General features: G+C 40.3%; 1 protein-coding gene across 1 annotated transcript; it reads right to left on the bottom strand.

Moving 5' to 3' along the window:
- Nucleotides 1-817: 817 nt before the first annotated feature.
- On the bottom strand, nucleotides 818-27,077 carry LOC124272412 (contactin-like). The gene is made up of 20 exons (XM_046707580.1): nucleotides 26,903-27,077; nucleotides 26,218-26,328; nucleotides 25,540-25,872; nucleotides 24,562-24,657; nucleotides 23,423-23,656; nucleotides 22,208-22,313; nucleotides 21,546-21,733; nucleotides 19,791-20,063; nucleotides 18,783-19,076; nucleotides 15,532-15,697; nucleotides 10,431-10,576; nucleotides 9,861-10,025; nucleotides 8,852-8,992; nucleotides 7,657-7,751; nucleotides 5,888-6,035; nucleotides 5,303-5,424; nucleotides 4,617-4,800; nucleotides 3,936-4,051; nucleotides 2,141-2,315; nucleotides 818-1,203 (listed from the first exon to the last, which is right to left on the bottom strand). Exons 1-20 carry the CDS (start codon nucleotides 27,075-27,077, stop codon nucleotides 1,058-1,060), a joined length of 3,414 nt encoding a protein of 1,137 aa, XP_046563536.1. The 3' UTR covers nucleotides 818-1,057.
- Between the last annotated feature and the right edge of the window lie 219 nt (nucleotides 27,078-27,296).

Genomic DNA, 27,296 nt, shown 5'->3' with positions numbered 1-27,296 from the left:
GTAGGTTTTTCTAAAACCAATACGAGCTATGTGTTGTAAAGATGTAGAATATTAGCGACCAGACCCTTCCACGCCCACAACGACACACGTACAATTTCGACAACATCATGACAATATTTTATGGATCACTATCAAATAGTGATGATAATAGATTTTTTTTTTGCGAACGGTAAGCGTGTCCTCACAACGAGTGAGTGAGTGAGTGAGTGAGTTTAGTTTTACGCCGCACTCAGCAATATTCCAGCTATATGGCGGTGGTCTGGAAATAATCGAGTCTGGATCAGACAATCCAGTGATCAACAGCATGAGCATCGATCTGCGCAATTAGGATACGATGACATGTCTCAACCAAGTCAGCGAGCCTAACCACCCGATCCCGTTAGTCGCCTCTTACGACAAACATGGGTTACTGAAGATCAATATACTAACCCGGACCTTCACGGGTCTCCTCACAAGGAAGCCGTCAAAGGCAAAGGCTATTAAGTTGTTCACCTGAAAAACACCCCCGCACATATGGTTTAAGTTGAAATAGGAAACTGTGAGCTAGCAGAAGTTTTAGTTTCGGCATATGTGATTAATCTCTGCGCTAAGATAATTTATAGTTTGTTTTACGTTACCATACAATAGTATAGGTATTACAAGAGTCGTAGCTCTGAAGATGTTGTGTACAAGCGGACACTTGTGTTATGATAGCTGCCGTTCCTCGAATCACTGCTTGATAAGACGATATTTCAATTTTTTAAGGATGTTGATAAATTGTTGTTTATTTGGTATTTTACCATACTTATGAAAATATGAAATATATGCATCAATAAATTGCACAGAAAAAGCATAGCAACTCATGTGAAAAAATTCTTTGCTATTATGATAATATTTGTCGTTAATCTTAAATCTTACAGAGAGACAGAAGGAGCATCATAAAGTTACGCTCAAAAGACGATAATGCTGATTATGGTGATGATGATGGGATGGTTGTCTGAACTTGTCAGATGGTTTTCAAACATTTCAACTTCTGATATTAAATGTATCGAGTGTGGTTATACCAACAGTGTCGCTTTCATGATGTCAGCATGACGTTTATGGAGTGAGCACTATTCAGGATCAGTATTGAGACGCTGATCATCATCGACATGATTGACGGACATATTGTAGGGGCAGCTGCTCTAATCTCGGAAGTGTCGGAGTCAATCCTCACTGCCCCACCTGGAAAAATAAAAAACACCCGTTGTTCATATCTTCAATTATCCACGTAACACCCAGGGAGATAACTCGGACAGGAATATCATTTCTGTCTAATCCAGTCTAATATTTATACCGAAATTTAATATTTTAATGAAATTATATTATGCTCGAAAACTATTGCGTGGTTTGAAGCAGGAAACAACTGTCACAACAAGCACCTTTCATACAACAAACCCCCTAGGCTATTAAATGATCGGTCATTTACAACTTACAATATTTGCTGAAAGCAGACTCGATTATAGGAGTCTCAGTATAGTTGTCACTTACAAGGTACACCCTACACATCAGGGGAATATATGGTACAAGTGAAAATAGGGAATGGAAACGGACATAACTTTGTCACTGATGTGTGACATATGATAATTACTTCTACGTGACTGTATTCTACACGTAGTGGAAAGTTTTACACCGAATATAGATACAGTCTGTTCATAAGCAATCTGACACATTTTACAAAAAATGACAACATAACTATTCTCTGCACATTACCAGAATCTACCCACCTTGACTAACGCTTAGTCTCTGCAAGAATAACTTTGATGGGAACAAGCAATGGCAATTAAATTGAAATGAACCCCAATGAGACAAGGGGCGGTGGGGTAGCCTAGTGGTTAAAGCGTTGGCTCGTCACGCCGAAGACCCGGGTTCGATTCCCCACATGGGTACAATGTGTGAAGCCCATTTCTGGTATCCCCCGCCGTGATGTTGCTGGAATATTGCTAACAGCGGCGTAAAACTAAACTCAGTCAGTCAGTCAGCCAATGAGACAATGAGATGGGAGACTCAGAACCTGACGAAAATGCAGCAATGCTTCATCTGCGGCGAAATCATGATACAAAATGACAGACGGAAGTGAAAATAAGCTGGTTCAGGGACTGTGGGACGGACAACTACCAACCTAGCGTGTAGTACACATCCGGGCTCATTTTGCCATCCCCTCCTCGACTGTATCCGAACACCCGCAGTCGGTACAGGAAGTCTGCATACACTCCGTAGATCACCACCTCCGAGGACTTTCCGGCCATGGCATCGCGAGCTGTTCGGATGTCTTCGGTGGAGGGCCAGTAGCGCACCTAAAATACAAACGGTGATCGACTGATGCCAGAATGAAACTACTCTCTTATGGCACAGCGAAATAATCCCGTATGAAAATCACCACAAAACCTAAAGAAACCCCCAAATTGGACTAACATCGTCTCTTAAATGAACATATTTTACAGAAAAAAACCCAGTTCCTAAATTATAAAAATCATAAAATATAATCAAAGGAGCCCAGAGACTTTCTTCATTTTCAGAAACTGTGGAATTCTAGCCTTGCCACATATTCTAGACAGGCATTGGCTTTCTTGGATATATTTGTTTCAGGGTCTGTATGACAGACTATCCCAAAATGAAAAACAGAAGAAAAATAATCCAAGAAAAACAATGATAATTGCTTTTACTACCGAACGTATGATGGAAGCACTCGTGACAAACTCCAAGAAAACTCGTCTACTATCAATGCAGGTTATGCCAAAAATATGCCAAACCAATCAGATATTTGAAGTGCTTTGGTCAAAGAATCCGTCGCGCATTACAATATATTTTACATGCATGCATCTTTTATCAACATACATATCAAAGTATAGTAAATATTGTTCAGTCATATTATGTTCAAGTATGTGTTATATCAGAGAAACATACGTTGGAAATAATCCTACGAACTGACAATATTTTTAGCTAAGTCCGTTCGCGCTGAGATGGAACCCAGTCTCAAAAGGGCCACGAGATAAGCTTGTCCCGAGTGGGTCAGGAATGTCTTGAAGATAAATGAAAGATACGAGATTCGTCGATTATTATATGAGAGTGTACTGTTTGTTTGTTGTTTAATGCTGCAAATTTTCCAGCTATAAATAATCGAGTCTGGATCAGACAATCAGGTGATTAACACCATAAGCATCGATCTACACAAGTGGGATACGACGACTCTAGGATTTCCTCTGAAATTATGCTGCCATGCCTTGATATAATTGAAATACTGTTCACAGCGGCGATATATATACCAACTACACCGTGCAGATCCGGGATAGAATTGGTCTTCAGTAACCCATGCTGAGTATGGCGTGAAAGTAGAAACAAAAAGCCAACTCACTTACTCACTCAAATGACCAAAAATGCTTGTTGACTTGGTTGACAATCTCATCGTATCCCAATAGCGTAGATCGATGCTCATGCTGTTGGTCACTGGATTGTCTGTTACAGACTCGATTATTTACAGACCACCGCCATATAGCTGGAATATTGCTGAGTGCGGCGTAAAACAACAAACAAGCAAGCAATCAATGGACAACAGACATTATCTACCTTGACCTGGCTTGTTGCAGGACCACTGATGTATCTTGAAAACAATTATGCTATCTACTGTCCATATGTATTTTCGGTAATTATTATTATCAGTTTCACGCCATGAATATATTCGTGTGATCACAGTTTCCTATGGCATCTTAGAAGGGTCATTTGTCGCATTGAATACCATTTTACCATTTTCTTTTCAACCACATTTTTCTTTTCAACAAACGGCCAAAATGTCGCGTTGTCGCATTGTCGCATTTTGGATAAATTTGACACTTTTTGCTTGTGTTAGGTAAAGGCGACAACACGACAATGTCCCATCTAGGATTCCATAGTTTCGTGTTTTAGTATGGCGACGCCACCTTGTATCCAATGAGTGGTTCCTCTTGCGTGGTGGTTGAAATCCCCCTCCAGGTAACACGAACGCTGTCCGGACCGTGGGAGAAGATGTAGACCTCTGTCGGGTAAAGTTGTGGCGCTGAAACAACAACATTGACTTGAGCTGCAGTACACGACGTTTATACCGAACACGCTGATCACGAACCGACGGATAAAACGAACAGTTTTTATGTTCCGGCTACTTGCCGTATATTGGAGTCGAAATGCATATAAGAAACTACGGTTATACTGAAACAACATATTTGGTTGTCCCTTTGAGTTCGGGGGCGGCGGGGTAGCCTAGTGGTTAAAGCGTTCGCTCGTCACGCCGAAGACCCGGGTTCGATTCCTAACATTGGTACAATGCGCGAAGCCCATTCCTGATGTCCCCCGTCGTGATATTGCTGGAATATTGCTGGAATATTGCTACACGCGGAGTAAATCTAAACTCACTTAATCACTTCTATTGGACCAGGGGCAGTGGGGTAGCCTAGTGGTTAAAGCGTTGGCTCGTCACGCCATAGACCCGAGTTCGAATCCCCACATGGGTACAATGTGTGAAGCCCATTTCTGGTGTCCCCCCGCCGTGATGTTGCTGGAATATTGCTAAAAGCGGCGTAAAACCAAACTCAGTCAGTCAGTCAGTCTATTGGACCAGTACTTACGATAACCCCAAGTGCGCTGTCTGTACACTTCACTCACGGGCCCCAAGGCTCCTGTGTTGTACACTTGTACGTCGAATATGTACCAGGTGTACGGTTCCAGGCCGATGACCAGCCCTGACGATATCTGCCCTATGAGGCCCAGAGTATTCATGAACGGTTCCTCCTCGATGGTATAATAATTGATCTGGTTGAAGAAATCAAAGCATTATCAGTTACGAAACGCTGAAAATATCGGTGGTAACATTGAAATTTCAAATTCCGTGTACTGATAATATGTTTGAACTTTTTGTATTCAACAATATCTTACTCATTATTATGATCCTGTTATCTTTTATTTGGATTTTCATTAATGAACTTTTTTATATTCACCAAAACCAGTTATATATTGAGTGTATGTCTAAAAGATAATATTCCATACAAGATATTTAAAGAGGTTTAAGTAAGCCCATTTTCATGAACAATTCAGATGCATCATCAGCGAAAATGAAAATTTGGAATGAATCTAATACTTGTTGACAGAGATCTAGAGAAAGCACATAAACTGAAGTACAAAAGAAAGTACACCATAGTTTTGGAGGATTATATTCCATTTTTTAAAACTTATTTTTTAAAACGATCTCAAAGCACCAGGTGAGTACTTTGGTTTGTAGGTCAGTTTACATGTTTACTGAGAAGACTGAACGCACATTATAACCCAATACTGTCCCTTTCATTACTTCCCGCGTGTTCGGGACCATAGACCACGTAACGTTGACGGCGGTGGCGTTGTGTTGGAACGCATATACGTTCCCCGGAACACCTACAGGTACTGTAAAGGGAATGGCGGTATGTATTATTTAAATCAACATTTAGCGAAATGTGGCAAAAGTAATAATATAATGCACTTGTATAGCACCTAATTTCCAACTGGTGGCTGCGCAGTGGTGCTCCACAAAGTTAAAAATAAGATAATAAAATAAACAGAGTTATTGGTTTTGAAGTCACGGTCAAATTACTCAACAGAGTCCGCAGATTTGAGAGATATTTGGAAGCTGTTCCACAGAGTTGAAGCCACAACAGAAAAAGCCTGGCTAGCTAACTTTGTCCTCGTGAATGATACACAGAGCTGGGGTTGATGAGATGAGCGAAGTCTACGAACAGGGAGATATCGAGTGAAGCCCATTTCTGGTGTCCCCCGCCGTGATGTTGCTCGAATATTGCTAAAAGCGGCGTAAAACTAAACTCAGTCATTGTTCAGTAAAGGTAAAAAACCATCTGGCTGAAGCACTTACTATCTTCTGCAGAGTAGATGAGGACCGTAGTTGAGTTGGGGCCTTGACCTTTCTCATTGATTCCCTGGACCTTGACCTCGTACAGACTGTAGAACCTTTCCTGACCTACTAACTCCACATACTTCGACTCTCCAGCATCAACGTTCGCCTGCATTGGATACGCAAATTATTAACGGCCAATCTGATTGAATAATTAAAATAGAAATCGTCAAGTATATCGATGGTTCCAAATGGATACGATACGGTATTTGTGATGAGGTTAGGTGAGGTCTACTGGGCTGGCGTAGGGTAAGTTGAGGTTTGGTGAGGTTAAGTGAGCTCCCGTGGGTTTGCGTAGGGTGAGATGAGATGGGGTTTAGTGGGATGAGGTTGGGTGAGGTTGGGTGAGATAGCATCTAATGTCACGTTAAAGAATGTTTCACTTTCATAGCGACGTGTAGTCACATGATTGTGTGTACTTGTCCGGATGTATGGTTTGTACGGTTCTACGTTGACGTACAATGTTCGTTTTTTGTTTAAAAAAGCAATATTCCTATATGGCGGCGATCTGGACTAGACCATCAAGTGATCAACAACATGAGCATCGATCCCGTTAGTCGCCTCCTCTTACGAGAAACATTGGTTGCTGAGGACCAATTGCAACCCGGATCTGTACGTCTGTGATGTACAATATCACGGACAACATAACTCTAGTTCGTCCGGTCCCTTACAGCCGATGGCCAGAGGGATAACAAATACTGTCTTACAAATATTTTGATCTGACGAGAAGAGAGTTTCGAACTACCGACATTTACAGACGTTTTATATATGAGACCACGGTGGCATTTAGGTCCTTCATCCATGTATTTTTATATATCTAATCATGATCTATATGAATAAATTTTCAACTGCTTACAAGGATGACGTGTATCAAAGTAAAAAAAGAAATGGTTAAGAAGTATTCTACTACCGCTGCCCAACGATCAGTTCCCTGCTGTCGCCAGTAGACTCTGTAAACAAACCCAGGCGCTCCGTGATCCCCTTCTAGAAGAGGCTGAGAAACAGAAACATCAAACGGTAAATGAACTTCACGGCTTGAAAAAAGTCACATTAATTCAGAATTACAGAAACTCTTGCCAACATGGGAAGTCGGAGTTGGATATCCCCGATCGGAGATCTACACAAGCGCAGGGTAAAAACCTGAAGACCCAGAAAGTTCGTAGAGCCTGTGGTCACAGACAAACCTTTTTTATCCTAAAACTTTCAGTTTCCAGAATCTACGAGAGAGTTTGCATTGGTAGTACAAAATACATCACTATTAAGTATTAAGTTCACGTAATGAAATGTCGAACTGTTCAATCCATTCTGAGAAATAGGATATTAATAAGATCTCATTTCACATGTATAAATGTACATATGCTTGACCAGCAGACTGATAAATACTGAAAAAAAAAGTGTGGATGTTAAAAATAATGTGAGATCTATTTTTCTTATTTATTCGCTATAAATGGTCACGTTAGATTCGAATGACCTGAAACGACATCTCTGCTCTGGTGGAGACTAAGATAATTTTCAGAAGACTTTTAACTTTTGTTTTGTTTTGTTGGACAGTAATACACAGATGACCAATGAAACATCCTTCGTTTTGACACAGCCGTGCATAATTACATGTATGGTTCCGAATTGTGATTGGAAATGTTTTTGTGGCTTTAATGTGACTGATCTGTCAAACACGTGTTCTTGCAGTTCTAAACTATTTTTGGAATTTGAACAACAGCCAGTGTAAGTACCTCCCAGGTGATTGTGAGATCCCCAACGCTGCCTCCTCCCCCTCCCACCTCCTCGGGGGCAAGTGCTGGGGGTGCTGTAGGGGTCTGGTACATATCTGGAGATCGTAAGACACCATGGTGATGAAGAATACGATTTTGATGATGAAGGTTTCATGATGACGACTGGCACTAAGGGTTCAAATCCCTATCACAATTTCTTACAAAAGCAATCTTACCATTAGTGTAATCACTATGTTAAAACAAAATACCTGTATACTCAAATGTTCTTGACTCTTTAACGTCTGTTATTGTGACGGTTGATTCAATGGTTAACAGGCAGCTTGTCAGATAACATTTTCTCGTCAACCAGAGTAACTTATAGAGCACATATAAGCTGTACTGCGGGGATGAAGGCCTAAAGTACAGGTGACCGGCAGAGTGAGTGAGTGAGTGAGTGAGTGGCAGAGTGAGTGAGTGAGTGAGTGAGTGAGTTAGTTTTACGCCGCTTTTAACAATATTCCAGCAATATCACGGCGGGGGACACCAGGAATGGGCTTAACACATTGCACCCATGTGGGGAATCGAACCCGGGTCTTCGGCGTGACGAGCCAACGCTTTAACCACTAGGCTACCCCACCGCCCCTGACCGGCAGAGGGTTAAATTCCAAATAAACATATGGTATAAACTTTCTGGCATTTAACTCTACAGAAACATTCTTTTATTGTCCTTAAACAGGTAAACACGTGACTACTTTGATTCTAGAAGTGGGGTAGATGAAGCATAAGCACTATATTTATGGATATACAACTTTATTTAGTTTCGACATAGATTCTAATGTCGTTGTTAAGCAAGCGGTACATGAGAAGTATTTTGGGGTGAACATGTGATGATGCTATGAATATTTAATGGAGTCCATCAACAGATTATATTAAAAGCATGTGTTTATGAATTAATACCAAAATGTGATGACAGCAACCGTTCCTGAACATATGAGTGTAGAATGCCCAACCGGTGGCATCCGTCAAAAACACATGCAAAGGCAAATCAATGTAACACTCGAACAGGTACAAAATATGTTATACATAATCGATTTTGTTTTCTGTTAATATGTATATGCAAGACCCGCTTTATACACAGCTCAGACGTGTAAATCAGACATGGCTTTGGGTGTTTTGGGGGTGTATGTACAGCAAGTTATAATTTAAACAAGTTTACCTGACGCAACACTGGGTGGCCCAACACCATAGAAATTAGTTGCCTTCACCCTGAACTGGTAGCCAGTGCCTGGTTTAAGTCCCTCGACCAGGTATCTCCGTTTGTTCCTGCCCTGGACGATTGTATCCATTTCAGGAATACCTGGCAATACATACAACACCTGCAAAATCTGGACCCTCGTTGGCATTCTGTAATACTGTCACAAATACTAACAACGCTCGAACGTAAGTGAAGCCCAATGTTCAAGTATGGGGTGGGGTGATGATGATTTCTGGACCCTGGATATGCGGTAATACTGTTACTGGAAATACTAACACTGCTAAAGTGAAGCTCTGTTGAAAGTATCCGACCTGATCTGGCCTGATGTGTATGGGTGGGCGCTAAGCATTCTAGCGACGATTCCAATATCTTTTATAGATACTTTGCCTTCTTGAGAGTGGTCACTTGTACAATATATACAACCAACTCCCATGCAAGTTGAAGATGGCCATACAGGCGACAGTGCGTTCTCATCGTGAGCATTTGCGCCGTGCCACTCATTCTGTCACCACGACGAAATCGTCACCTCTGTGTTCATAGCAGGTGTTCGTCATCCGAACGAGTACTTGCATAGTTCAAAATACGAATATGAATAGCAAGTTCTCCCCCCGTAGCATTCAGGTTACTGGAACATTGTGACATTGTGATCAACCCTACTGCAATATTGTTTAACATTATTGTCTATGATTTCACACACGGGTGATTACTCACTTAGCAGTGTTTCAACAGTTGTTACGCTGTATCAATTATTGCAACGATCTTCGAGTCATGAATGTCAATGAGTGTCCATTTGGAGTTAAGGTTGGTACACACGGGTTCCGTAAGTGCATCTCACTTTGTATCTTCTTGAGAAAACAAACCAGAACCAACTGCTTTAGGAGCGAACACTTTAACCACAATTCGACTCCATCGCACCATTAGTGGTAAGAAAAACAAAGATGTAAAGGTTCTTAGAATTACATGTACATACTTTCAACCTGAAGGGTCCATGCCGGTTCAAAGTTTGTTGACACTTCTATCGCGTACCAGACGATGTTTCGGCCATTGTCCGGCCCTGTTGTCCACCACAGCACCATAGAGTGATGGGTGGTCAGGACAGACTCAACAAACACTCCAGATGGTTCTCCAGGAGGACCTGCACCGAAAGATGAAGATTATATGAGTAAGAAAATCGTTCATTTTATTTGTTAGAATGGGATCATAACAAGTATAAGTATATAGTATTACTAGCTGATATGATATAATAATCATCGTGAGAAGATGATTACGCTTAGTCTTAGCAATAGCGAGGTAGTTGGCTTTTACGCTGCTTTTAGCAATCGTCCAGCAGCATCACGGCGAGGGACTCCAGACATTAAGTAAATCCGGATCTTTAGTGTGACGAGCGAACGATTTAACCACTCGGCCACCCCATCACGCTCATATCACGACAGGGGCAAAATACTGTACCCATCTACGTCAAATAAAACCCAGATCTTCAGTGTAAACAGATAACACCTAGACCAGTAAAGTAAACAAAGAATATACGTTAAGGACAAACCTAGAACCGCCAGAGTGGCTGTTCTGCTGACTCTCTCGAAAGCTGTCTTCGCGAGGCATTCATACTGTCCACCAAACCGTGCCTGTGCTGCGATGATGTACAGGCCGCTAAACGTGGTTTGGATGCCCTGTAAATACATGACATTGCTACATATGCAACTGGAGCAATACCTATATACTCCAAAAAATATAAAATACGTTTTTAATTTTAAAACGTTAACAACTCAATGAAACTTTGATTACACAATGCCATTTAGAAATTGTTCAACACTCATTCTCAAGAACGGGGTGCAAATGCTGTCGCCGCCAAGCTTCTACTAATCTCCCTTAGCAAATGTTATTATCAGTATGGTTGGATAATGGTACCACCCATCCATCAGGCATAAGCAGTCCAATAACCCAAAAAGTATATTTGTTACAGCTACGGTAATAGGTCAATTTGAAATGTTTGTTACTGTCGCCAGTAACAAAACCTTACTTTGCAGTTAAACATAATGCAGTTTGGTATACAGATACCTGGATATAAGTACATTATGACTTTGATATTGGTCAGTTTCATTTTCTGCAAATTGTTAAGCCAGTGCGTTTTTTTTTAGACAAAACAATGTGTTCTAATGTCATGTCGCCAGTTTTGAGGAAATGTCCGTGACTAATTTTCAGTTCTACATGTGTGGAACAAAGCATAAATGAATACAATTTATGTTTACATTAATGGTACGTGTCGTTATTTGGGGTTCAGAATATCTCTCTGAATAGTATATCTCAATACATAGAAAATATTCCGTGCGTAGAAATAATAGTGAAATGTCCGTTACCACCGCCAAATTCGGGAATTGTGCTCTTTTTCACATAGTTTAAGTTACATTTAGAACACAAAGTATGCCAGATAGGAAAAGAAAAAAATATTCAAAACTTGTGTGTGGTAACTGACTTGATTTGTCATAATATGAAATCTGTGTTACTGAAATGTTCGATACTATTTTTCAAATATCACGTGAATCCTATTCCACCTGGGAAGTCAAAGAGGATGTATAAAATCACCAAAGACTTAAATTTGAGAGTCATCTGAAACAGGAAGTAACCATGTAACGAACATTTTTCATTTCTAAATACACAAATGACACCATCACTAACTGTTTAGTTATTAGTCACATTTCGGAGATTACAAAGTAATGTCACTCTGTATTTGATAAGACAGACCTACAATTGGGCAATAGAAACATTACCATAACATCAATAACAACCACAAGGAACATTTCATACTAGTAACGGATATTTCTGTCACTTCGATTGGATTAAAATTGAGCAACAATCCTATTATTTCCAGATTTTGTTGTTGCTTGTCTAAAGTTAAATAATTGCTGTATCATTATTTGAAATGTATACCCCAAAAAGATTGAATGATAATAAGTAGATTTGAGAATAGTTTACCTTTCTGCATTTAAACCCTCAAGCCATAGAAACCGAACTAAACCACCTCCGCCATGTCTTCGTCCATTATAACCAGTACCTCCAGAAGTTAGTCAACAATGTCATCACAATCACCCTCAAACCAAGCGATAAACCACCCCGCCGGCAATCGGCACCCTTTGTGATAAGTATCCCGTATGTCCCAGCAGTCAGCCACCAGATAAGACGACTCCTTCAACAGCAAGCAGGCATAGACGTCCTGTTCCAGAAAGGCAAGTCCATCCAGAACCTCCTCCAAGCCACAGACAAACCACCGTCAACAACAAGAGATGACCCCTCGGGAGAAGTCTACCAGATTCGTTGTCAATGATGAGACTTCTATATTGGTGAAACATCCCGCCCGCTCCCACTACGAATCAAAGAACATAAAGCGTCAGTCCAGAAAAAAAGACCCCAAATCCGCCATAGCCGACCACACCCAAGCCAACCCTGACCATGCCATCCTCTGGAACAACATCGATATCCTGGAAATCAACCGACAAAACTACAAAATTAGGAAACTCCTTGAAGCCATAAACATCCAACGCCACAATCCCACCATGAATCGTGATCAAGGTTATTTCATCTCCTCAGCCTATCAAAACCTAATCAAAGACCACCACCAGTAATCCTTTCATACCTCCTTTGTCCATATGGCTTCCACGCTCCCCTTTGTGCTTGCAATCACAACTAGAGTACTTCAACCTACTTACTTATCATCCTCCCATTGTACGTCACACTCATCAATTGTATAAACTCAACTCTAATCACAATCAATCACTCTGTACATCTGCTGTAATCACTTATTAAATATCTAATGTACATCAACCTTGTTAATTGTATATATTCACTATACAGAAATGTATATATTCTCCTTGTTTCAAATTGTTATATCACTTGCTTGATAATGGTGTTAGTACGTACACCGAAACGTCGCACTCATTGCATTTTAAGAAGTTGACTATCCATAGAGCTTAGTTTTCCTTCATCTTCACAACTTCTAAAATGCCTCTTAAAGAACAAAGATTTATGAAGATAACCTCAACATGCTTATTAAATCTTTATATGATTGTTTTCAGTTTCAATTTCTTGAAATCTGCCCAGTTTAAGTCTATCTGAGGACAAGGCAGTGTTTCTGAAGACAGAAATGTTCGTTAATATATAGTGGTTTATATCTAGTGGTTGGAAAACTATTAAACCACGTTTCCTCCTTAAACAGACTACAGATATGGTTTATGATTGAACTTTCAGAGAATTTGAAAGTATTTGTCACTTCATGGCATTTGGTTTCATGTGTATCCTGCATTCCTAAAGTTTCATTTCACACAGTTTGGTCAATGTTTGCAAGTTCACTATCTTTTATCCTGCACTGTACTTGCTGGGGATTAGTTAGTCTACCAAGCAAGAACACAGTTACAGTGTTAGGGAAACAAGTACTCCCAGGTTTGGTAATGAGGGCCATGACTGATTTCTAGGTGTGTGCTTTAATCGGTTTAGGTGGTTATCCCTTGTTATAACGAATATATTAGATTCTTTAAGAGTGTACCGATCTTGTTACCTTGTTATATTTTCAAAAGTTTTCAATTCTTGGTTGTAAGCAGCCATTATGTTACCTTGGCAAAATAAATGATTTCACTCGAATACGTGATTAATTTTTGTGAGCAATTTGCATCCCGCTATTGAGGTAGAGCGCAAATGTAACATATATATGATTTTATTTATTTGGGATTACACTTTCTTAGTAGAGTACAGATTCTAGACTAGACTAGAGTCTAGATTCAGAATGCTTTTGTTGGGCTGTGTCCCATCCGGGATTATTGAAGTAACCTACGTGGTAGAAAGCATTGTAATTTGCATTCTTGAAGTAACTTACGTGGTAGAAAGCATTGTAATTTGCATTATTGAAGTAACCTAAGTGTTATAAAGCACTGTAATTGCATTACTGAAGTAACCTACGTGGTAGAAAGCATTGTAATTTGCATTACTGAAGTAACCTACGAGGTAGAAAGCATTGTAACTTGCATTATTGAAGTAACTTACGTGGTAGAGAGCATTGTAATTTGTATTACTGAATTAACCTACGTGGTAGAGGGCATTGTAATTTGCATTATTGAAGTAACTTACGTGGTAGAGAGCATTGTAATTTGTATTATTGAAGTAACTTACGTGGTAGAGAGCATTGTAATTTGTATTATTGAAATAACTTACGTAGTAGAGAACATTGTAATTTGTATTATTGAAGTAACTTACGTAGTACAGAGCATTGTAATTTGCATTATTGAAGTAACCTACGTGGTAGAGAGCATTGTAATTTGCATTATTGAAGTAACTTACGTGGTAGAGAGCATTGTAATTTGTATTATTGAAGTAACCTACGTGGTAGAGAGCATTGTAATTTGTATTATTGAAATAACGTACGTGGTAGAGATCATTGTAATTTGCATTATTGAAATAACTTACGTAGTAGAGAACATTGTAATTTGTATTATTGAAGTAACTTACGTAGTAGAGAGCATTGTAATTTGTATTATTGAAGTAACCTACGTGGTAGAGAGCATTGTAATTTGCATTATTGAAGTAACTTACGTGGTAGAGAGCATTGTAATTTGTATAATTGAAGTAACCTACGTGGTAGAGAGCATTGTAATTTGTAAAACGGAAGTAACCTACGTGGCAGAGAGCATTGTAATTTGTAAAACGGAAGTAACCTACGTGACAGAGATCATTGTAATTTGTATTATTGAAATAACGTACGTGGCAGAGATCATTGTAATTTGTATTATTGAAATAACGTACGTGGCAGAGATCATTGTAATTTGTATTATTGAAATAACGTACGTGGTAAAAAGCATTGTAATTTGTATTATTGAAGTAACTATAACCTACGTAGTAGAGAGCATTGTAATTTGTATTATTGAAGTAACCTACGTGGCCGAAAGCAGTGTAATTTGTATTACTGACATTACATGCGAGAAAATTGTAATTTGTATTACGACTGAGAACATTATAACACCTGGTTAGGTATCATTTGGATGCGTTTTCGTAAGGGGACTATTAAGTTATTAAAGATACATGAAAATACGTTTGAGAAATAAAGCTCCAAACTAGATGTTCTAGTTCTAGCCTATTTACTTACTAGACTATACTCAGATATTGTTATTCTGTTTATGCACTCAACTTATTCAAGCTATATAACGGCGATTTGTTGATAATTTGTCTGCATTGCAAGCAAGTGATTGACATCATGAGCATCGATCTATCGGGACACTATGACGTACATGAATCAAGTCAGCTCGTCTAACCATCCAATTTCGTTTATCGCCTCGTAAGTCAGTCAAGGGTTGCTCAAGATAAATTTTGATCCGGAATATTAACGGGGCTATTGCTATTGCAGCCGTGTGTTTTGACTGACTGAGTTTGGTTTTACGCCGCTTTTAGCAATATTCCAGCTACATCACGGCGGGGGACACCAGAAATGGGCTTCACACATTGTACCCATGGGGGATTCGACCCCGGGTCTTCGGCGTGACGATCCAACGCTTTAACCACTAGACTACCCCACCGCCCCCGTGTGTTTTGACGTATTTCTGCATGCATACAACATTGATCTTTTCATTTAGCAGGTAAAATCCTTTGAAGTTTGAAGTTTGAACCATACGAGTTTGAAGTGAGGATCTGTGAAGTCGACAGGTTTTCCCTGGAAGTGCCAGTCGTACACCATCTCCACGTCGTCTTGGTGCGACGCCTGGCACATCAGGAACGCCGTGTTGTTCACAACCACCTGCGTCGACGACGGCGCGTTAGTGATGGTCAAACCGTCTGAGAAGGACAGGACATAGTTATCATACATGAAGTCATTATTAACATGTTACTGTCCCATATAATGAACATGTTATTGTCTCATAGTTTAACATTGTTATTTTCCCATACAATAACATGTTATTGTCCCATTCATTTAACATGTTATTGTCCCATACAATAAACATGCTACTGTCCCATTAAACATGTTACTGTCCCATATAATGAACATGTTATTGTCCCATAATTTAACATTGTTATTGTCCCATACAATAACATGTTATTTACCCATTCATTTGATATGTTATTGTCCCATACAATAAACATGCTACTGTCCCATTAAACATGTTGTTTTCCCATACAATAACATGTTATTGTCCCATAATTTAACATTGTTATTGTCCCATACAATAAACATGTTATTATCCCGTACATTTAACATGTTATTGTCTCATAAAAGCTGTAATATATCAAAATAAGCCTCATCGTATTTAAGGTTAGTGAATCAAAATGTGTAGTCAGTAATAACATTTTCACATCACACATCATTACTATTTTCAGGGACGAAATAATTCGACTAATTCTTGAAAAACTGTATAAAACAAAAGACTGAAGTGTTTGCACAACATGTCTGTTACTTGACGGCGTGACGGCTCAATTGAGGGAAGAGTGAATGAGTATGGTTTTACGCCGCTTTTAGCAATATTCCAGAAGTATCACGGCTGGGGACACCAGAAATGGACTCAGTCACACATTGCACCCTTGTGGTTTATCGAAATATCGGGTCTTCAGCGTGACGAGCGGGCGCGTTAAACATCAGGCTAATACCCCAAATCCCCCAAATGAGGGAAGAAAGGCCGAATGTTACAGGTATCGAAGTTACATTTATCGGTGCATTGGTTGGGGCCAATCTGGAGACGAATCTGTTTGAACCACTGAATGGATGAGTGGATGAGTGAGTGAGTAAGTGAGTAGGTGAGAGAGTGTGTGAGTGAGTAAGCGAGTGTGTGGGTTTGTTGGTGTGTAGGTGAGTGGGTGATGGCCTTTGACAACGTGGTCTTCGGTTTGGACTGTTAAAGGGATACTGATCCAGAGCAATTAATGTTTCACGCTAACAATCTTATTACAAATCCTAGCTGCAAGCTGGTCAGTCTCTGCTCCCTCGACCGTGGCGGACAAGGGGACTGGGCTACTGTCCAACTTGGCAGAAATTCTTCCACCAAAACAGTGGGACATTAGGAAGGGTGGATGCCCATCAGACGCCGTTATGTTGAAAATATCCCCTGCAGTTCTTGTCTGATTGTAATATCCCAGCAGTGAAGGCATTTTCGGATTTTCTAATGACTGATCCAATTTGATCCTTTTCTAGCTTTTTTTTACCTCGATGCTTAATCACGTCTTGTAAAAATGTGATGTCTATTATCTATGAGATTAAAAACACACATTTAAATTATTTGAATCGGTAAACCAAACAACCCCACTTTGCCATTGCAAGAAAAATCTTAAATTTACTAAGGTAAATATAAGTATATACAGTTTTTAACTTTAGTACACAGCAGATGCTTATATATATTTCTTATGCAACAATGAAGTTCTGTTCGTATCCTTAAAACAATGTCTACCCCTATGTGTTTTTAGGCAATTAAAATTGCATGCAATACAGCGATTACTACTCCCTTGCTGTAACCCGTGTTTGGTTGTATAAACCTACACCTGTTTGTCATTCGCTTGATGGGGAGTTAATGAATTTATAACCATTCAGATTAAAGTATTGTCATCATTGTCATTGTCATTACCCGGTTTAGCATTTCTCGTGTCTGCCATATAGCTGGAGTATAGCTGAGTGCGGCGTAAAACTAAACTCAAAAACTTTCTCGTGTCTGGAGTAAATACTCAGCATTCTGAATTAAGGTCTGATGGGGCAAATGTATTACATGTCATGCAATATGCGCATTGAAGTGCGGCAAGAGGAATTATCAGCCGAGTTAAAAAACAAACATCGATCAAAGGTTTTACCGATAGCACGCTGATTGATTAATTACTTTTATATTGCACAGTGGAATTGTCAAAGGGTAGTGTTTATGTATGTAGATTTACTAACGTACATTGAATATGCCCATATTCTGTAGTAAAGTGCCTGTGTAAAAACAACGCCCTTCCTACAAGGATTAACCGCCAATACGTTGATTGATCATTGTTGGCTAACTAAATTACTTTTTTTAAAGAATGGTGGACATCATGCGAGTAGTTGTTAGGTGGGCTATCTTGGGTGACCAATGAGACTATACACCAATGTGTAAAACATGAGACAGTCACGTGACCAGTTGAGAAACTATCAACTAGTTATGACATTATATAACTTTTTCGCATATTTAGAGTGTTAAAAGGATTCTTTGTCAGCTACATACGAATATCATTCCTTTATGTGGATATTGATGGATACATTCCTTGAACAAGGTAATAGCCTGATATTATTGCTATCTATATCTTTAGTCTGTTTTAATTTTGATATTTGTATTTTGTTTTATTACTCTGCTGTAGCACTCATTTGTTTCGCTCTGAAGTGTAATGAGACAGACAAGTCGCACTTAGGGCGTTTGGGTGAAATATGATTCGTGTTGGCAATCTATAAAATGTCTATATATTACAGTCATGTTATAAACAATTAGTGTAAGCATCAAAATGCATACAAACATAATAATTAACTAATTAGGATTATCAGGCAAAAGACGTACATTCTACTACATTGACATCGTTATTTTAGAGTCCTAAAATGTTTTACCACTGGCAGATGAAGTCAAACTTACAAACGTTTTCATGTGTTATCATAATAATGGGGATGGATATATTAATGAGTAAAAAAGTATTCATCTTTGCTGATCAATGTATACTGATACTACCAATTGCGCTTGCGGGTGGCGCAGTAGAGATCACAAATCAGTCCAAAAATTCTGGGATATCATCCGGGTATTCACGGGAGGAAAACAATAACAAAAACAACAAACAGTCCATGGAAATTGCTCTGGATCAGTGTCCCTTTAAGGCAAATTAACATCTTTCGTAAAACCCATCCGAACTATACTTCCATAGCGTAACATCTACATACTTATTATGGTCAGTTGTCCTGAGCTGGTGGCGGAGCCATACACATTCTCTGCAGTGCAATCATAGTGCCCACTGTCGGACAACTGGGCAGGGGAGATAAACAGGTTGCCGTTCTTCAACTTCCGGACACGTGCTGTTGTCGACCCGTCAGGAAGGTTAAGACCAATCCCATCTTTGGCCCACCTGTAGGAGGGGAAAGGGGCGGCCTCGGGGTTGCAGATGAGTGTCACGTTTCCCCCTATTGTCCCCATATTGGTAGGTTCCAAGGGATGCTTCACGAAAGAGGGTTTAAAGGCTGAGGAGATAGATGAAAATGCATTGTTTTTAGTACATAATCATAACAAGATTATTTGCATTGATCTTCAAGTAATCGGCACCATCTATTCTGTCCTTCAATGGGAATGCTTTTCACAACTGCAACGGTTCAAATTTCAGTGTGATGGAGTGAATGAGTGGGTGGGTTTTATGCCGCTTATAGCAATATTCCGGCAATATTACGACGGGGAACTTCAGAAATAGGCTTCACACATTGTACCCACGTTGAAACTTCAGAAATAGGTTTCACACATTGTACCGATGTTGGGTACGATCCTAGGTCTTCCGCGTGATAAGTGAACGCTATAACCACAAGGCCACCCCCTCAATTTAAAGGAGCAATGTATTAATTCATACGTGCATCAAAAGAGCGGAAAAGCTTATCTCAGTTAAACGATAATTTATATCAAATGTTACAGTACAGTAAGATTGGTGAAGATTTGTGATAAAACTGGCCTTCAGCAGCCAATGCGTGTTGTAAGAGGCGACTAACGGGATCGTGTGGTCTGTCTCGCTGACTTGGCTGACACATGTCATCGTATTCCAATTGTGCAGATCGATGCTCATACCGTTGATCATTGGATTGCCTGGTTCAGACTGGATTATTTACAGACCGACGTATAGCAGGAATATTGCTGGCTGCGGCGTTAAACAAACAAACAAACAAACAAACATTATAGCAAAGTTCCCTCACCCAGGATCCTGAGCTGAGCACTGCTGTAGGCCACGCCATGAGTATTTGTTGCCGAGCACTGGTACATATCGGCGTGCCTCTGTGGGTCCAGGGAGTTGATGGTGAGGATGTTACCCGAGATGACGACGTCTCCAGGAATGGAGTTCAAAGGTTGACCGTTCTTGAGCCACATGTAGGTTGGGTTTGGCACCGCTCGGGCTTCACATCGCCATGTGAGCTTACTGCTGATGTCCGCATGCTGGTCCCGCAGTGGGTAGATGAAGTACGGCACAGCTTAAACACAGAGAATACGTTTATACGGAAAATCGTTTATCCGGACAATATTTGAGAAAACAAGGTGTCCGTATAAGCGAGGTTTGACTGTACAAATTCAGTTAAATGCCTAGTGTAAGTCTGTGTCAAAGAGGGTGAGTTAATGTTATTTAACACCGCAGAGATTGGGTGAGTGTTTATGTTTCGCCGCTTTTAGCAATAATCTAGCAATATCACGGCAGGGATCACCAGAAATGGCTTCACGTATTGTACCCATGTAGGGAATCGAACCCGGGTTTACAGCGTGACGACCAGATACTTTAACCACTGGACTACCCCCCGCAGAGGGTAATAAAGAGAAATATGTTACAATGTGGGCTACTGTGTCAATTAGACCATAAGCATTAACAACGATATAGTCAGGTTACAAACAATTACCATTAGCCAAGTCCCATACCATTACCACTCATGACCAATCTCTTTTTCAATCGCCTATTCTGACCTTGACTCAACACTCATGCACTGTTAAGTATAGAATGTTACGACTAACACTGCACTTCGAATGATTTCTGCGAGTGTGCAATATACATGTATGTCATCTGGTTCAAAATCCTTCGATTATAACTAATTGTTTCCAAACATCATTATACCGAACCGCTTGGTAATTGCCTGTAAATCCAAATAGAACACTTATTTCTATAGACGAATAATTGCTAAGAATCATTGTCACATGGAGAACACGTGCTTTTATTCATACACGTCAGTGATTCTTCTTCACACATAACTGTTTCTCAATTACAATCAATACTGAAGGACATATAAGCTATAAGTTGTATTGGCGGTGGGGTAGCCTACTGGATAATAGTGTTGGGAATTGGTTAAAATCTCATAATCGATGATTGGTTCATTACAACCGATCAATCATCGAAAATAATTGGTTAGCGTCATTTATGAAATGTGTTAATGCACAAAAAAATAAGGAAAAAACCATGTAGTTCTTTGGGTTTTTTGGGGGGCAAAATTTCACATGTTTAAAGGATGACTAGTATGGAGGAATATAAATTTCTTAGAGTCTTTAAGATAAATTCAATCATGACTTGGAACGAGCTTGTAGTGCTTATGAAATGTAACAGACAAAACCAACCTAGTGAAAAATACTGTTAATGAAAACAAGTGTTCTAGAATTGTTTGTGTTCGATTATGAGAAAACATGATCGATTGCTTGGTCGTTTAGTCACAGCGACAAATCTTCGATTATTTCAATTAATCGGACCAACACTACTGGATAAAGCTTCGATTTCCACATGGGTACAATGTGTAAAGCCCATTTCAGGTGTCCCCCCGCCGAGATATTGATGGAATATACTGCTAAAAGCGGCGTAAACCCTCACTCACTCAGTCACCATCTCTTATGTACCCAGTAACCTACTCGCTCACTCAACCACCCAACTACTCATCCTCTCACTCACTCAATGTCACATCGACTCCCTTCCAATGACTCACCTTCAACTTTCAGAGAGAAAGACTTCTGGGCACTGCCAAATGACCCTCGTGCGGCGTAACACGTGTATGTCCCAGCGTCCTCTAGTTGGATATTGTCGATATACAACACCCGGTTGTGATCATCCAGCACAGCGGTAAGAGGCATCGGCAACCCACCCTCGCGCTGCCAGGAGTACGCGATGGGCATCCTGATCAAACACAAGGCCATATTGCATCAACAGGAAAACACAACAAAACGGTTCCAGACACAGGTAATGTCAGAGATACATTGACGTGTTTGTAGTAATTAATGACTTGGATTACCACGGTTGCACAGGATGCAGACAATGTCAAAATAATGTAATAACGTCATTGCGAGACAACGTCATAATAATGTCATAACGTAATCGCTAAACAACGTCATAATAATGTAACGTCATAGCTCGACAACGTCATAATTATGTCATGACGTTATCGCTAAACAACGTCATAATAATGTCATAACGTCATCGCTAAACAACGTCATGATAATGTCGTAATGTCATAGCTAGACAACGTCATAATTATGTCATTGCATCATCGCTAGAATACGTCATAATAATGTCAAAACATCATCGCTAAACAACGTCATTATAATGTCATAACGTCAACAACTGCAGTGTTGATTTGAACAATATACTCACGTTCCATAAGCTAAGCATTCAAGACGGACCCTATCTCCTCGGTTAGGGAGACGTGGGAAGGATGCCACAAAGTCATTGGATATTTCGGGGCCCCAATCCGTGACCACTGAAAGAAAACTGAGCTGCACCAATATGCTCAACCAAGCAGTGAAGACAATGAACACACATTTGTCATCACACAGACCGATCAGGAAAATATTCAGGTGAGAGAGGGAGATAGTGAGTGAGTGAGTTTTGTTTTACACTGCTTTTAACAATATTCCAGCAATATCTCGGCAGGGGAACCAGAAATGGGCTTCACATATTGTACCCATATAGGGAAACGAACCCGGGTGTTCGGCGTGATGAGCGAACACTTTAACCACTAGGCTACCTCTACAGGTGAGATAACGTGTTGTGAGTAGAAATGTGGGTTTACGTTACTTTCATTAAAATAAAAATTCAAAAGTGACGTGCAAGCATGTGCATGCCCCTCTGTTTCCAGTTGTTTAGTGCTGAACAAGTGAAATATCCCCAGTGAGGCACCAGGCAATGTAGCAAATGCCACTGGTGTGTCGCGACCAGGGCCTAGATTTTCGAAGCTCTGTTAGCGCTAAGAGAGTCGTAAGTGCCATGCATTAACATTAACTTACGACTATCTTAGCGTTAAGATAGCTTCGAAAATCTAGGATCTGGTCATTCAACCAACAGCGGTCGTAACAGGCGACTGACAGGGTCGAATGGTCAGGTTCGTTTGGTTGACACATGCCACCATATCCCAGTTACATCGATCGATGCTCATGATGTCAATCACTGGATAGTGTGACTCGATTATATACATGCCGCCGTTATATAGCTGGACAATTGCTGAGTACCACGTTAAACTACAAACATACAAAAACAGAATATAATATTTTTCTACGACCTAAAACACATTGATGTTATGTCATTGTTTCCAAACCCGTGAAGATCTGGGTTAGAATAGTGTTCAGTAACCCATGCTTGTCGTATGAGGCGACTAACGGGATCGGGTGGTTAGGATCGCTCACTTGGTTGACACATGTCATGGTATATCTTTTGCGTAGATCGATGCTCATGCTGTTGATCACTGGATTGTCTGGTCCAAACTCGATTATTTACAGGCCTGCCGCCATATAGCTGGAATATTCCTGAGTGTGGCGTAAAACTAAACTTACTCATGCACTGCTGTTATGCCAATGTTTCTATCTAACTCACGTCCATCCATCAGCTGGAGATCGATGGGAGTGCTGAGTCTGCTCGGAGGCTGGTGAGACCCGATGACCGCACTGCTCTCGGAGATCAGCTTCACCACACACCTATAGTACGTCTCGTCAGTGTCGGTCACTTCACTGAAGTATAGCTTGCCGTTGTAGGAGATGAAGATGTGAGGGTTGATGTCGGTGCGGATGAAGTTACTGCCGCTGCCTTTTAGCCAGTTGTAGGCTACAGCTGCAAACAATATAGTACGGTTATGAAACTTTCATTCCTTCTTCGTCGAATACCCCATGATAGCATGGCTGCCTACAGGAGGACCGCATTTAGCTAACTGGAACTGCCAAAGGCTCAAAGTATGGACAACTGCGACACAGTGTTATTGACATTGTCCGACCTGTTCAGATGACTGATAACTAGACTTATTTTTACATTTGGAAGTTTTTGACTTTTTACATAATCGAATAAAATGACCATGACTAAAACCAGTGAAAGGCAGCTTTAGAAAACTTAAAAAAATAATGACCATGACCCAAGAAAAGTATTTACTGTAAGTGATTACTGTGTAATCCTTTCGTCTACCTGTCCTGAGCGAATTATCTTTGACCCAAAGACCCAAAGAAAAGAAAACGATTCTAAACCTATGCCTTTTCGCATCATCATGAGGCAAGGGATTAACTGACAATTAAGATCAAGTGTCTATCTCTGACGAACTTGCTGGGATTTTGTGGTCTGAAGCGCCGTCAGTGGCTAGGATGAGTTATGTCCCTTCTATTTTCATCCCTTTGACCAATTAGATTCCACCTCTCACATCTTTTGCATTGACCACAAAATGGCTGATAATCACGATCTTTGTAGTAATAGAACAATTTTGTCTTTCGAAGTACATCAGATCACTTTAGACCGCTGACTCAAACAGGAACGATTTATAGAATCTGTGGGGCGATTCTGTTCTGCTTAAACAGTGCAACGGCAATGCCCTATGTATAATATAATATGTGCAACCATTCACATACACGTATTGCAAGGGCAATGGACCAACCAGTGACGTAGGCTTTGTTGGGGCTTGGAGAAAGACTGTTCTTTGGAAATAAGATCACTGTGGGAAATAAAAAATATATCGATCAAGAATGTTCACTTACCTGGCTTTCCTATCGGAGGAACACAATTAATTATGGCGTAACTATGTCGTTGTGCGCGGACTGGCTCCCTTCCAACATTGGAAAACTCGCCTAAGTCTGGAACAAGTTAACGTTACTACTCAAATGACACCCTTCTTACAAGAACAGAGCCCTGACAAAATCATTTTCACATTATTGGAGAATCTCTTCTTCTTCTTCGATTCATGAGCATCTGTTCAGGAATCACTGTCTAATTTTAAGGCCAGCTGCATGCGATGATATTTTCTTCCCGGCGCAATCACATATAAAGGGGATTGATAAACATGGAATGGTACGAGCAAGTCAAAATAAGAACTGCATTTTTTCAAATTAAATATTTTTTCATTGATAGTTCGAATTTCAGAAAGTCTTAGAATTGTTAGTTCTTTACACGTGAGATGCAAATCTATTTCCATGATTATAAGACTTACATCAAAATTGATTCTGAAGACATGTTTGTGAATCACCATCAAATATTTATTTTGTATTCTTGAATATCATGCCAAACGAAGGAAGCCACAAGAACATGTAAAGGTCAGACAAGAGTTCACTCGAACAACAATGACAAAATATGGTGCTAGTTCAAATAAGGAATTAATTTCGAAAAATGATTTAAGGGAATTTGAGAAACCGTTTGTGTCTGCTGGACAAAGTATTGCCAGACATATCACCAAATGCCTTATAGTATCCTTATTTCATTTCGTGTCTATTATTCAGAGTTTAAACACATTATTATAGGGAACTTGATAGCTTCACAGACAACAGTGGGCGGTGGGGTAGCTTAGTGGTTAAAGCGTTCGCTCGTCACGCCGAAGACCCGGGCTCGATTCCCCACATGGGTACTGTGTGTGAAGCCCATTTCTGGTGTTCCCCGCCGTGATGATGCTGGAATATTGGTAAATGCGGCGTAAAGCTCAATTCACTCACTTGCAGACAACCGCGTGCCCAGGGAATACTTACTACCGAATGACAACTGCATCTGGTTACTGATGACTACTCCGAATTCGTTTTCCGCCTCGCATTGGTATCGTCCTCCATCCGGGTCCTCGCGAGGATCAGCGATTGTCAGCTTACCATTGGTCAGCGAAAACCGGTCATCGAGATCAGGGGTTATTTGCACGGTGACGTTTTGCAAGGTATGATACATTCTGTATATCGGTGGCGGCATGGCCGTTGCTACACACTCGATGGAGGCTGTTTCCGCATCTCCGATCTCCACCATATCGTAAGGTTCACTTAGAAATCGGGGTCCTCGGGGAACATCGTTAGGGTCCGTGATGTTAGTACCATAATCTGATGGTATGAAATAAATGAGAAAAACTGTAAGTAAAATGTGTTCACGAAAGAGTATCCATCGCTACAGTAAATATAATTTTTTGGATAAAATGATACAAAACCTAATTATATGCTTATGGAAGCGCATTAGTGCCACAGTAAAACAAAACTACTAACTTTAGTCTACGTAGGTTATGATTTCATATAGGTAGAGGGTCGGTGGGGTAGCTTTGTGGATAAAGCGTTCGCTCGTTACGCCGAAGACCCGGGTTCGATTCCCCACATGTGTACAATGTGTGAAGCCCATTTCTGGTGTGCCCCGCCATCTCACTCATCTTATATATAATACCAACTTCATCTTACCAAAGTCTCTCTCTTCCTGTAAAATACGGTAGGCTTCGTCTAGATGTATCTCACACACATAGGAGGAGGGGATGTTGTCCCCCTGCATCCTGCTCCAACCGTACTGGGTCACTGGAACAGTTACATAGATACCTGTATGTATTTAAAGCTGCAATATTCAAAATATACACTTGATGCAAGAGTTAAATAAGTATGTACATCTATTGCAGTGGCTTCCATACCAATGTGGATGCTTAAAGCATCAACATTATTACGTACGTCAATGGATCAGTGGGAACTCGATATTTTTTCTCAGCTCCCTGCGAGGCGCTCGAGGCAGGGGCGTAGCTACCATTATGAAAGAAAGCCCGGGCTTACGCATGATTTTTGCTATTATAGTTGGGAAAACCCTCAATACTATGTAAATATAAAGCTTTGCTACCTATCGGGCTTACACGAAAAAAAAATGGCTTGCTACGCGCCTGCGAGGTTACGGTAAAGGTTAATACATGTATCTAATCCTACAGGGTACCCATTCATTGCTGGGTTAACAGATGTGTCTGGTGAGTTAGTTTAGTTTTACGCCGCACTCAACAATATTCAAGCCATATGGCGGCAGTCTGTAAATAATCGAGTCTGGACCAGACAATCCAGTGATCAACAGATGTGTCTAGTAGCGTTGAATACAATATGTTGTGGCACCGACCTCCATACTTGTACACGATGTTCCTGCCAGTCATGTTCTTGTGTTCCTCACTGAGCCAGTACTGTCTGTCAGGGAGGATGTTGGAGCCGTCGCTCTCCCACACCAGATCGCCGGTGTGTATGTTGTTCACGATGCCAGAGGTGTACCATGCCCCGCTGATGACACAGAAACGCATAACTGATTCATTATAAAGACAATAAGAGAATATGAATGAATGTACCTCCCTGTTACACCCACTAGAAAGTAAATCTTAAAAGTTTGAATTAAGAACAAATAAATTATTCATTATGATGATAATTTGATCAAGTAAAAAAATGTGTAATATTATATCCTTCTCAGTGTCCGCTCGAGGGACTTATTCATGCCTGTTATATCTCTATAAGTCTGATGTCTT

This window comes from Haliotis rubra, unplaced genomic scaffold (genome assembly GCF_003918875.1).
Source record: "Haliotis rubra isolate DU_JTF1 unplaced genomic scaffold, ASM391887v1 Scf17, whole genome shotgun sequence".
Taxonomy (NCBI): domain Eukaryota; kingdom Metazoa; phylum Mollusca; class Gastropoda; order Lepetellida; family Haliotidae; genus Haliotis; species Haliotis rubra.
The sequence above is the reverse complement of the archived record's forward strand: the minus strand, read 5'-3'. Positions and strand labels throughout refer to the sequence as shown.

What these genes read in the sequence shown, in the direction of transcription:
- LOC124272412 (XM_046707580.1), bottom strand. Translation starts at nt 27,077, where the DNA reads ATGCGTTTCTGTGTCATCAGCGGGGCATGGTACACCTCTGGCATCGTG. An exon ending in ACAGGAAGAGAGAGACTTTG is followed by an intron (nt 25,873 to 26,217) that starts GTAAGATGAAGT and finishes TCATACCATCAG; the next exon opens with ATTATGGTACTAACATCACG. An exon ending in CATCTACTCTGCAGAAGATA is followed by an intron (nt 5,425 to 5,887) that starts GTAAGTGCTTCA and finishes TTCCCTTTACAG; the next exon opens with TACCTGTAGGTGTTCCGGGG.